The sequence below is a fragment of the Beta vulgaris genome, chromosome 9 (assembly GCF_026745355.1).
Source record: "Beta vulgaris subsp. vulgaris cultivar EL10 chromosome 9, EL10.2, whole genome shotgun sequence".
Classification (NCBI taxonomy): Eukaryota; Viridiplantae; Streptophyta; class Magnoliopsida; order Caryophyllales; family Amaranthaceae; genus Beta; species Beta vulgaris.
Genome location: NC_079210.1, coordinates 27,468,914 through 27,482,651, shown reverse-complemented (window position 1 = coordinate 27,482,651; position 13,738 = coordinate 27,468,914). Strand labels below are relative to the sequence as shown.

Genomic DNA, 13,738 nt, shown 5'->3' with positions numbered 1-13,738 from the left:
TATGCTAGGAGTTTCTCATGCGGATTGCGGAACTGCGTATTATACTTGCACTAGAGGAAAAAACCTTATGTCACTTAGTAATATATCCAATTTTTGTAAAACCGCATTCAAAAATCAACATAAAAAATGGGAGAGGAAGGTTGGAGGACAATCTAATGCGGTCCTCTTGTGGACCACATCAGATTAAAAAAACTGATGCGATTTTTTAAAATCTGATGCGGTTTGGTGGACCGCATCAGATTTTCTTATTTTTTCTAAAAATAAATCGGGTGGCCCAGTTTCTTGTGACCCATTTTCTTTGTGGCCTAGTTTTAAATAAATGTGTGGCCCATTTTTTTCCCAGCCTCACACCCTCTTCTCTCTCTCCTCTCTCCTCTCTCCTCTCTTTGTCCTCTGATCTTCCCAGCCACCACTCTCTCGCCTCATGAAACCCTAACTCGCTCTCTCAAACGTCCACTCTCATTTTCTTCGATCTTCGTCCCCTCTAAATTCCTTGTCACTAAATCCCTCATTTCTCATCCTCTCATTCAAGTGATCGGATTTTTCGCAGACCCAGCACAAAATGGACCAACATCAAACAGGATTAAGATTGCTCCGTCGCCGTCAAGGTTTTCAGCCATAGATTTCTCCCTTCTCGATTTCACTATGGTCTGATTTTGTCTCTCTTCTTCTCTAATTTCTTGCTTTGTGAGTTTTTGTAGTGTGAGAATCGAATTCTAGGGTTTATATTTCGTGTTTGAGTAATCATGAACTAATTAATTTGCTGAATTGCTTTGTTGGAGGCATTTTTTTATCTTAATTTAATGAAGTGATTATAAACTGATTAAAAATTCCGATCATGAACTGAGTAAAACATTCTTAAAAAAAAATGCTTTTTAAAAATCAATTCAAGTACTTCGACTTTGAAGAATGTTCAGTTTTGCAATTTTTTTGATTTTTTCGAATTAATGGAATTAGGGTACTTGAATTGATTTTTATGATATGATAGTATTGCCCTAGAATTCCAATTTAGGATGGTTGGGGTTTGTTGCTGGTGTTTGTTGACAATTTGAGGACTTTTTTTCTTCTTCTTAAAAGCTGAATTTTCTAGTTATATGTTTTATGAGCTCTATGCCTCTATCTTCTTCATTCAATCAAAGTTGTGGTCTTTAATTTTGTGGGATTAATTGGTAATTCCTATTTAGGTTGCCATAAAGAAAGGTATGCCGATTTTAAGTTCATGATACACATTTTTGTTCTATTTAATTTCTTACTCATTGAAATTTAATCATTTTTTTTCAAATGGTACTAGTTTGGTCATTAATTATTTTGATTCAATTTTTAATATACTAACTGTATTTTGAGGTTTTGAATTTGGTTAAATGAAGATTTTCATTGGCATGGATTTGTCGTTTAACAATATATAAATCTTACTGATCTTACGCTAAGGATTTTTAGCAAAAGGATACATGTATAACCTTTCTATTGCTAAAACTATTCATAACTCTTCAGTCTTTTCTCCAACCTTGTAACTTGTGTTTATGGTGTTGGTCTCTGTTTTTCGGTGTGCTTATGTGATTAGTGCCATTTGTTACGTGGTAAATTACGAAAATTAAGTTTCATTACCTTATTTTCAAGTGACAAAGGAATCCCTTAGGTTGCAGGTAGCTATTTAATGCTTAAATTGATTCATATGCTTACATCTAATCTTAATGGTAATTAGTTCTCTAACTCCTTATGCCCCCCCCCCCCAAAAAAAAAATGAGATTCCAGATGGTGAATCTGCTTATCACAAATCTGGAAGAAAGCAACAACCAACATTAGCATTGCTTGGCCATTTCTCAACATTGTGACCACTGCTCTTGAAAAGATGCGAAGTTTTAGTTACTTAACAAGGTAGGTGAAGGAACTTGGAGGATCTATGATCTGGTTCCTTATTCTTACTTACTCTCCCTTGATATATAATAAAGCTGTTTTATTTAATCTAATATATTTCCTAGATTCAAGACGTAAATGAGCTATCAAGATAAGAAAGAAATGGCATAATCAAAACCTTTACTGATAAGACTCGTGTTTCTTCATTAGACAATACAAACACAAGGTATGTTATTTTGGTTGAATGCGGTGCTTTTAGATATTGTGTTTCATTGAGTTCTTATTATTCTTGGTTTGCAGGTTTAAATTACATCTTATCTCAGTATATAGTTTGAACTGGTTAGGGGTATTGCTCTGCCTAATCTTTTTCTTCCTCTACCATTTTTGGATACAGGATCAACTTTTCTGTATAATGATGCTGTTTTTGGGATCTTTACCAACTAAAAAATTCATGCTCTTTTTCAGACGAAAAAAAGTCCTTGAATTTACTTATGTCGATGTGCCATATGAATTTTGCCAGGAAGAGTTTAAGCTTCTGTAAGAGCTATAGTAACTTAAGAACCTTCTTTCGACACACTTGTTAGGTGGGTTGGGTGTCAAGTAAGCTTCTTTGGTACTTAAATGATCACAGAGCCCTAAAGTTGCAGAGAAGAATTCAAGGAAATATATTTAGGCAATTTGGGATATTTTTAGCTATTGTGAAACCCATTTATGTAATAAGCTATGGTAGGGTCCATGTACTAACAATCATGTAAAACACAATGTATACGCTAATGCAAGATTGAATAGATTAACCAAACAGAAGAGAGTTATCTTAGTGTTTAAGGTTCTAAGTCTTAATGTAGAGGAATCGCTTCGGTAGTTATTTTCTAGGATGTGTAGTGTGTGGAAGTGGCAATTCCTTGACAAGGCTAGAATCTGTATTCCTCACCATATTTTCCCCTTTCTTAATATGGTCTGGGGTCTTTTTAACCCTATATTTATTGTTATTACCAACTTTAATCTTCCACTTCTCTGTCATCTTGTGCACTTTTTGGTTTATTTTTCAATCATAGTAATGATATGTAATTATAGGGGGAGAAGTTATTTCATGCTATTTTGTACATCAATCTTACTTGGCAACATTTATTTGTGATAACATAAGCTAATGTACAAAATTAAAGATTTCTTACCTTTCTTCATGTTTCTGCAGGCTGTATATAGCAATGGTAGAGATGTGTCAGATAGTTAGCGACTGAGATCAGCTGGTCACTTTATTACTTCTAAAGTGTAGAAGTTGAACATTATACTTTTTTTTTTGTAAAAGTTTACTGCTATGTCATACTTCATTTTTTTTGTAACAGAACGTTATTCTAAAGTGTAGAGGTTGAACTATTTCATGGAGCTCAAGATCTAAAGAAACTAGACTGTATGCAAAGATCAACAAGAAAGTTATTGGAATACTTATGTATATTAGAGTATAGTAGATACTAAAAATATGTAAATATTCTATGCTAATTATTTATGTGTATGCTTCAATTGAGCATAATATGCTTAATAAAATGATTATTGATATATATTATTATTTTTGTATTGATTAATAATGAAAAAATGCAAAAAAAAAAAAAAATTGGTTTTAGGGGTGGTCAACCGCTGTAGTTTTGACCCAAAACTGCAACAGTTAATCATTTACCGCTGTGATTTTGGGTCAAAACTGCAGCACAGTTAATAGATTAACTAACGCGGTTTTCCTTCAGAACCGCATTAGTAAATCATTTATTGATCCAGTTTTGGACCGGAACAGTAAATAAATGGGATCTGTTGTGAGCCCACCTGATGCGGACCAAAACCGCATCAGTAAACCCGATTTTGACCGCATCAGATAGGCTTTTTTCACTAGTGTTATTGATTAGTTGTTGACGCGAGCTGTTCTGTTCTTATTTAATTGTTTCTCCTCACCTATGTTTTTTTAATTCCTTTGCTTCGTTCTAGCTTGTGCTCATTGGGCTTGAATTATTCAGTTGCTTTCCTTTATTTATATAGAATGTTGAAATGTATCGTTTGAATTTGTGAATTTGGAAGTATTGATTTGAGTCATGATTTGAGGCGTTGATCATGGCCTTCCTTATTTAAAGAAATAGGGAAATCCGACCATAGGTCATCAGTTATCGCTACACATAGCCACAAACTATCTTCCACGCGGCAATATATTAAGTGTGAAGATGACATTTGGCAAATTAAATGAGGTTGTGATACTTAAGCAAAATGTACTTTGGTCTTGTTTGGCAAATTAGAGTTTAAAGTTTAGCTGTTAGAGTTTAGAGTTTGTTGTTAGAGTTTTAACTTTTTCTTTAGCAGATTTGACAACTTTTTTGATAAATGTGTTTGGAAACAATTAGCTGATTACTAAAATTTTATTGTCATTTGTTTGTATAAAATGACATTCATAGACATTTTAATACATAAGTGTAGTATTATCATTAGAGCCAAAAAAGTCATTGAACATACTTTTACCTAATCCTCTAAAGAAAAAGCTCATATTATGAGCTTTTTCATTTTGAGAGTTTTTATTCCAAAACTATATCTAAAACTCTCTTTTACCAAACACCCTTTTTACAGTTTTTGACTAGTCAAAACTCTAAAAGTGGTATAAAACCCTCTTTTTACTCCAAAACTCTGATTGCCAAAAAATGCTCTTTGATATATATCTATTACCCATTAAAAAGCCACAAGTCTGGTTACTGTTCTTAGGAACAGTGGATTGACTATTTTTCCCCTTCGAATCCGTGAAATCGGGCTGTCGTTACAAATGGTATCAGAGCAACCCTACGACCGTGCGCTGAGTTAGCCACATAGCGGGGCAAAAGATCGTTGGGAATGTGTGTTTGTTACTTGGGTAATTAGAGTTCATGTTTTGAGCTATAGAATAAAAATAAGAGTCTAGATTTATGTAAAACTTTGGGAATAAGAGTATGGAATTCAAAGTTGTAATATGAGGATATTTGAAATGTAACACCCCCAAATTACTCACTTTTAGATAAATAATATTTGAGTAATTTAGAAGTATTACCGCCACGTGACTAATACGCTTTCGGCAACCAACTACTAACTAACCAAAATAACTTGCAGCGGAAGACTTTAACCAAAAATAATAATACTTCTTTATTAATAAAAGTAAATATTATCTCAATACTCAAAATAAATGAAACACTCTAATCTAGGTGAAGATCCCCTTCCTAATATGCTCCCATGCACATCCAAAATTCACCTGCAAATCTGCTTACCAAAAAGGTAAATAGGGCAAAGCCAAATAGGAAAAAGAAAATACGTGTCAGTATAAAACTGAGTACGAAATGTACTAGATAAGTAACACATTTAGACCTGGCAATCGGACCAATCGGATCGGATTCGGACCGGACCAATTCAGATCGAACCGTTTTCGGATCAAGTTACATTCGGACTGGGATCGGACCGGATCGGACCGTTTCGGATTGGGTCATCGTTCGGACTATTATTTCGGATCGGAATCGGACCAGACCAATTCAGAACGGACCGTTTTCGGATCAAGTTACATTCGGACTGGGATCGGACCGGATCAGATCGTTTCGGATTGGGTCATCATTCGGACTATTATTTCAGATCGGAATCGGACTATGGTGGAATGAATGGAATACTTATGCCAACGATATTTTTTTATATAAGAAAACGGGTAAGTTTCGGGTATTTCGGATCAAAGCCTAATAGAAACCAATAATTTCGGATCGTTTTACCTTCGGTTCGGATCAGTTTTAGATCTGTTTCGGATCGGGTAAGATTATATCGGATCATTCGGATTTCGGATGAGTTTCGGATCAAGATTATTTCGGATCGGGATTCGGACCGGATCGGGACCGTTTCGGATTCGGATCAAGGTTCAGACCGTCTCGTTCGGACCCAGATCGGACCACGGATCGGATATTTCGGACCGGATTTTCGGATCAGGACTAACTTTGCCAGGTCTAAACACATTTGTTAGTTCGCAATAATTTTTCATTTCGAAAACTCCATCACCAATAATTCAAGAATAACTCTTTAAGAATAAACTATTTTCAAACACTTAATAATAATTCAAGAATAACATTTTAAGAACAAACTCTTTCCAAACACTTGAATATAATTCAAGAACAACCTTTTAAGAACAAACTCTTTCCAAACACTTGAATAGTAATTCAAGAATAACCTTTTAAGAATAAACTCTTTCCAAACAACTTGGATTAAAAATAATCCTGAAAACAATTCCTCTTCTTATCTCCCCTTCTATTTTGCTAAGTGTGCACACCCCCCAAGCTAGTCATCCCATCACGGAGCTATATCAAGGGGTAACTATAATTGCCAACAAGTGGACTTTGAATCTCTTGATATTAATCAAGCGGAAATAATAATAATATGACTTGTAAGTCATGAATAAACCTCCTTTCCTCATAAACAACTTTTTGAACATTCAAAGTTCATAAAAACCAATCAACCTTTCCTTGTAAAAATAATTTAATTTTCCAAAAAGGATAACAAAATTCTATATAAAAATGATTGATAAAATCATTCATTCTTTTCACTTTCAAGAGTGAATAATAAAACATTGTAACCATTTTAAACCAAATTTCTAACCAATAAAATCAATAAACAACTGTATCATATAAACCACATTTTAAAAAATCTAGCTACATAACGTACCTTGATCTTGCACAAAAAGTATACTAGTATCTCCACTTAGTCTTAATCTCTAATGATCTCCTAACAAACCAATAATAAAAATCTAATAAGTAACTTATCACATGAACCTAATCATGAATGTAAACATGAATAACCTACCTATCATGAGCATAATATTTTTGAGTAAGAAACATGGAAAATCTTTTTCTTTTCTTAACCCAAAGAAAATTAGAACTTGAATAAGAAATATAAAACTAGAACAGATAAGAAGAGAAAGAAGAACCTTGAAGTATGGATTCTCCAAAGTTTTTGTGTGGAAAAGATGGCTAAAGGTGTGGGTATTTATGGAGTAGAATAGGTAGTACTTAATTTTCAAAATTAAAGAGTTTGTAACCTTCACCATAAATTAGGAGATTAAACCAAGATTTGTAACCTTCATCATAAATTTGGAAAACAAAACTCCCCATTTACTTCACAATCCCGTCAAACATAATGGCCAAAAAAAAATTTTTTTTTTTTTGGTTTTTTTTGAATAATTTTGACTAGGATTTGAAACCAAAAGTTTAACAAATCCAATTTTGGCGCCATTGCACCAAAATAATTTAAAATGAGTGAAATTGCTAAAATACCCTTTGCTTAAAATATTTATTTTAGAAAATAAATATTTTAATTAATAAATAAATACTTGAGAATATGGGGTATTACATGAAATCTATTTGTTGGGAATATCGATAACTTTTTCATAGAAACTTAGTAAAGACTATCGGAGGCTGTAGTGCTTGATATATGGATACTTAAGGTAGATCTATGAGTTTATATTTTGATGTTTCGAGGACGAAATTTATTTTAAGGGTGGTAGAGTGTAATAGCCTGAATTTTTAAGCAGGTTCAAATATTTTGTTAGTTATATTAAGTCTTCATCAGGTTTTGGTCCTTTAAGTAGTTAGATTTGTCTCCAACGTCATACTAGGACAAAAGTGGATAAGAACCATCATTCTTAATGGTTAAGAAAGCTTGTGGATAAGCACTATCATTCTTAATGGTTAAGGAAGCTTGTTGATAAGCATTATCATTCTTAATGGTTAAGAAAGCTTTGAGAACCAATACATAAGTTAGAAAGTCCTTGAGAGCCTTAAACATTAAGATTGTGAAAATTATATGGAGATTGTTTTATCGGGTAACGATGAATTTCCAGCTAAAGAGCCTTTCGGGGATGAATCCGAGCTCAGAACCTAACCAAACTTGATATATGACATGCTTGGGATGTCTTAAGGTTAAAATGGTCATTTATTCCCATGAATTACGTGGATCAATAGGGTAAATTGCTTACATTGTAAAAACTGGCCAGCTGAAATATCAGTTCAGACCTATCCTCAAAGAATGCCTCTTATCAGGTGCTTAAGTGTCGATCTCTCAAAACCTTTTGTATGCATGAAAGACAACACCTAAGGCTAACACCTAAAGTAAGAATCACCCAGAAACTCCAAGAAACTGACCTCACCCAGAAGAGGTTTCCCTCCCTCATGGGTACCGACAGAATAGACTATAAAAGTTTATTCTGGGTTTTTGTCTCTTTTCTCTTATTTCTTCCTCTTGGACGCCCACTTTTCTTCACATATAACTCTTCTAGACATCCATGCAAAGTAGTTCAAGCTTTGGTTCCAATCTTTATACTCTAAACTCATATAGAAAACCTTGCTGAAAGATCACATAAGTTGCTGTAAGTTCAACAGATTACACCTCTTGTGTTTAAGCTTAGTTTTTCATATCTATAAGCTTGTTGAAACTAATCTTTAGCATTTTATATATTCAAAAGAAGCTGTAGGACTAGTTAATCAATTGGATTAAGGAGTTTCGTTGACTTAAGCATCTTTAGTGAAGGTACACACTTAGTTTGGTTTTAACCTAGAGATTTCCATACCTATAGTTAAGTGATTGTTTCTTTCTAGTGTAAAGCATGTTTATGAAATGAATTTACTTATGATGTGTCTTTTATTATGTCTATATTGAATATATAACAGGGATATAGCATGCTAAGGTTCATTAGAGATGTTTTATTTGACCTAAACAACACTTATACACTAAGTCATTACGATTATGCTTCTAAATGGAATGTGTTTAGTACATGGACTTGTGGAGTAATTGTGATGATTGAGGTGGAGTTGTTATGTTGATGTTGTTTTAGAGTTACTAGAGTCTAATTAGTTTCTTTAAGGAGAAGAATAATGAAGGGATTTTGCGTAGCTTGTTATGGGTGAGTTAGTATATGTTAGGATTATTCATGAGTTTGGTTTGAGAATGATTATAGATCACAGTCGTAAAGGAGCTCTAAATTGGGAATTAGTTATGATTATGATTTCTAGTTTAGATTAGTCTAAGTTTGGTTATTGATTATTGTTATTATTGGAGGATGATTTTGGAGTGAAGTATCATTCGGAATTATGATGGAAATTATGTTGTTGGAATTGGGATGCTAGTCGATGTAGCTAATGTCATTAAAGTTATTATGTTAAAAAAACTAGTTTCAAGTATGAAAACTCTAAATCTTCTCAACTATCAAAGTAAGGGTAATTGAAAGGAGTTGATAAGAGTTCTGAGTATTAAGAATGAGTTGATAAGAGTTGTGAGTATTGAGGATTAAAGTATGAATCCTTAAATATCTTATATTATAAATATGAAAGTGAGGCATGAACATGCACCTGAGTTAGGGCGGGTAGAGTCCCTAACTGTTGCCTTCCAGGAAGGACGAATTCTTGGCGTTATAGGACATGTCCGGTTAAGTCTTGCAAGCATAACAATAAAAGGTGGAATGACGACCCTCAATAGTTTGGAGACAGCTAGTACTGCGTGGTACCCCTCTCCATTTGCGTTCATGCCAAACGAGCTGATTTTGTGAACTATAGTAACCGAGTTGAATGTGATTATTTGTTATTATAACTATGTATTAGTTTTCAAAATACACCTAAACTTGTATTTTCTGTTGCACAGTGTGTACTCAGGTTTGCTGATAGTGTTGTCATTTTTGTGGCCTGTCACTTGGTGGGTGGCAGAGTCAAACTTTGTTGCAGGATTGTATTGGGAGCCAGAATCGAGCTGAGAGCAAAGTTATGATTCGAGTTGTGTACTATGGGATAAAGCCAGATATCTAAGCTTGTATATAGAATAGTTTATTTAGAATGACTTACAATATGGATTTTTGTCATGGAATTTGAGATTGAATGACTGTATTATTGAAGTCTTATATAAAGGATTTTGTTTTGTGCGTCAATAACCCACAGGTCCAGGATTGTTTTATAGGTTATGTTTCCGCTTCGAGTAAATATTTAATTCGAGGCTTATTAAGCATTGATTGTGATTAGTGAATCTTAAGTGTATTTAACTAGTAGCTCGGGAATTGGGCTGTTACACCTTTATTGTAAATTTTTCCAATATAATATATATATATATAGAGATATTAAGGAGAAAATTAGGGCGTTTAAGGAGCATGTCTAATATCCATTGTATTATATGATAAACTTCCGCCGTTCTTTTGAGGAAGATAGAGAGTGAATTTGAGACAATTTTTACAAAACGTAAACATTTCACTTAATAAATATAAGGGAGTAAGCACTTGTAGGAGAATATTATATTCATTTGAGTTTCTTTTTGGGAAAAAATGATGGTAATATGAAAGAAGGGGAGAATAGTGAGAAGGATGGAGAAAGGTATAGTATAGGGAAAATGAGCATATAAGAGTTGAGAAGAAGATCGATCTGAAGTTTAGAGGTTGAGGAAGAGAGGGAAAAAAAGAATATTAAAATGAAAAAGAAAGAGTCGAGTTTGGAGAGAAGAGTAGAGTTATTTGACCTTATTTATTATTGAATAAATATAATTCCATTCTTTCCTTTCTACTCGCTCTCTATTTTTAGGAAAAAATGGAATCAATGCAAAATAAAAATGAAAAAAATGACTCTTCTACTCCACTGTATAGATTTACTCTAAAGATTCCTCTCCTCACTCACCTTTCATGGGAATTTCTTACTCATTTAATCCTTCAATTCAAGAGAGATACGGAGAAGGAAGGAGAAGGTAATTCGTAGGTTGAAATATAATTCTATTCTAAACGCAATGCACATAAAAAACATTTAACCTTGAGAAAGTTTCATTATAGCTTAGAGACGTCAATAATTTTTTTTTGTGAGATTACCTTGCCTTTAGCTTAGGAGATTAATCTCGTTAATCTTAGAGGAGAATCTGTAATAGATAAGAAAATGACCCATATTGTGAAAAAGTGCCTGAGAAGAACCTTGTCTAGCTCACCTTCACAACCCTTACAAATAAAGTAAACATAAAGGTAGTAAAAAAAAAAGAAACATCATAATTTTCTTTTCTTTAATCTATTAAAAGCAAAGATTGCTCGGAAATCCTTGTTAATAGTATCCTGAGTCTATTTTCCTTGAAAAAAACAAAATGGTTTCCAGATAATTTTGTGATAGTAGTGTACAATATATAGATGAATTAGATATCTCCTGAAGTAGTTCCATGTATGCAAACGATGTTTCTAAACATTATACTTTTTGTAAGTGTTTTTCTCTGAGGGAACTCCAAGATTTTGGAGAAAGTTTGTAATGGTTGTGAGCTTTAGGTGGGATCTTGAACCTTTGTCTATAGTTAGCTAGCTGTCTTTTCTTCGTTGCTGTTTTTAGCTTGTAATTCTACTATTTTGGTTAGTCCAACTCCAAGATTACATTATCAAGATATTTTCGCCACGATAGTAACTATTAATCTCATTAATTAAATTTTGCTCTCTTGCTGCACAACAGGATGTTGATGTCCTACCCACTGGTGCTGCTAATGAGCCAAGCAATTAAGGTGCTCCATCACCCAGCTAAGAGGCCCTTCTGCTTGCTATTTTGCTCTACAACCTAATGCTCCCTATTAACAATGTGTCCTCTAAAGTTAATCACTGCCTAATATAAACTAATCTCTACTGCTGCTATGCATGATTTATTGATTGTAATAGATATATCAAATTAGAGAAGACACAAAACCTTAGGCAATTTTGTTACCCACAAACGGTTTGCACTAACAAAGCATATATGTAATATAATTTAATAGCCTTATTATCTTACCTACATTTTAAAGTTCTCAAATTAATTTCATTTAATTTTGTATAGAGCTATTCATAATAATTTTCGCGTTCTTGAGGGGCGTGCGTAATAGTGCGCAGACCAACAATTAGTATATATAGATACCGTTATGGGCTTTTTGACTAGGATGAAGTCTAGTGAACAAGAATAAAAAGTAAAGAAAAACAAAAACAAAAACAAAAACAAAAACAAAAGATCGCCTAGATCTTAAACCCAGTCGAGGGGTTTTATATTTCATCACCACCCAAAATTCCTAAAATCTTCCTTCTTTCCTCCCTCCATTTCTTCTTCTTTCTAGCTGCCGCTTGACAGCTGAAAGAGAAGAGAGAAAAAATGGTGTGTGGTCCACTCCTCCGTTCTTTATTCTCCGCTGCCACTAAAAACGCCACCATCAAAAGCAAACCCTACTTAAACCCTTGCACTTTTCCTCTCGTTCGATCTTTCTCCGCCGCATCCGCCGCCGCATCCGCCGGCGGAAACCTCGACCCGTCACTCGACCCTTCACGCCTTCGCAACGTCGCTGTGATTGCGCACGTCGACCATGGAAAAACTACACTTATGGACCGACTTCTCCGCCAATGCGGCGCTGATATCCCCCATGAACGCGCTATGGATTCTATCAGCCTTGAGCGCGAGCGAGGAATCACTATCGCTTCTAAGGTTCTTTCTCACAAACCTTTTTCGTATCTTTTTGACAGTTGTTTTTGATTCATTAACTTATAACAATTGTGAACTTATAGCTCAATGAAACATCACCTTCTTGTAGAAACACAAAACAAGTTATGCTCTTTTGGTCATCAATATCTCCAGCAAAATCACTATCACAATATCTCTTGAGCTTGAAATCATGTGAAGTATAGAATGCAACAACCCGTGATCCAATATGCCTTTTAAGTATCGGAGGATTCTCTTTGATGCTTGTCTGCTTTCAAATGAGAAGTCGATGGATTCTCTATAGAGCAACTAATTAGCTCGACAACAAATAAGGTGTCTGGTCGATTACTAGTTAAATGGATTAACCTTCCTACCAAGCTCTTGAGTACAGTTGGATTCACATTTTATCCATCAGGCTCATTCTTGGACATTCTTATCCTACATGCCATTTGGGTGCTCACTGGATTAACAATTAACATATTAAATTTCTTGAATACTCCTCCGGTATATGCTGTTGAATTTTTAGAGGAGGAAAGAGAGAAACTTGGAGAGGATTAAAAAGACTACATTTTTATATATTTTTCATACCATGATAGTTTTTAGAGTAGAGAGGAGATTGAATAAAATATGAAGAAGTTTTGCATTAAACTTTCTCAATTAATTTCAATATAATAAGTGCCTTTTATAGGCTTACAAAACACTACTAGTAACATGTCCACTACTTAACCCACTACTTTTATCCCACTAAATAGACCATTATGTAGACCACTACTTGTTAGCCCACTAACTAATTATTAGCAACTAGTCCTACCTATTAGAAAAACTATTTGACTAATTTTGGAGCATAATCCAACATATGCTTCTTATGAGCTGAAAATTCCATCGTCAAATTGTACCACTTTAATGCCCAGATAAAGGACATGGTTCACGTTCCATGTTTTTTCTGGTAATCTTTAGATATTTTAGTGTTACGTCCTGGAAATATAAGATCATCCATATAGATGCATTCATAATTTCATATAAAACATTAGTGCTTTCACATAAATTGATTACTCATGAATGCACCTTGAAAATCCATTGTTTTGTCTAGATGACTATTCCACTCTTTTGGTGCTTGTTTTAAATTGTAAATATTTTATCTTCATTGACCATATAAACCCGAGAATGCTCAATGTACACCTCTTCCTCTAATCCACTAAGAAAAGCGAATTTCCCATTCATTTTAGTAATCTTCCACTAAGAAACTTTTTTTTTTCTGATAATGCAGGTCACATCTGTTCCATGGAAGGAGAAGGATCTGAACATGGTTGACACGCCTGGACATGCAGACTTTGGTGGGGAGGTATGTATTTAATATTGTTTCAGTATACACATCTTTCATTTGTGAAAATTATGCTGAAAATATCATACTAGTTTAGCTCATTAAACCTAGA

The 13,738-nt window shown here is 34.0% G+C and overlaps 1 protein-coding gene and 1 long non-coding RNA gene across 3 annotated transcripts in view; both read left to right on the top strand.

Annotated features, from left to right (window-relative positions):
* Positions 1–361: 361 nt before the first annotated feature.
* LOC125493863 (uncharacterized) lies at positions 362–3,294 on the top strand. The gene is made up of 3 exons (XR_007270179.2): positions 362–1,875; positions 1,980–2,080; positions 3,047–3,294. It is a non-coding gene; the product is annotated as an uncharacterized LOC125493863 (long non-coding RNA).
* An 8,498-nt stretch (positions 3,295–11,792) lies between these two features.
* LOC104903426 (uncharacterized) overlaps positions 11,793–13,738 on the top strand; it is a 44,179-nt gene continuing 42,233 nt past the window's right edge. The window contains exons 1-2 of one of the 2 annotated variants that reach the window (XR_007270177.2): positions 11,793–12,311; positions 13,573–13,647. Coding sequence is in view for 1 of the 2 variants with exons in the window: in XM_010691454.3 (XP_010689756.1) it covers positions 11,985–12,311; positions 13,573–13,647 (402 nt within the window). In the remaining variant the exon portion in view is untranslated. The remainder of the gene's footprint in view (positions 12,312–13,572; positions 13,648–13,738) is intronic. The other variant, XM_010691454.3, reaches the window with a different exon arrangement.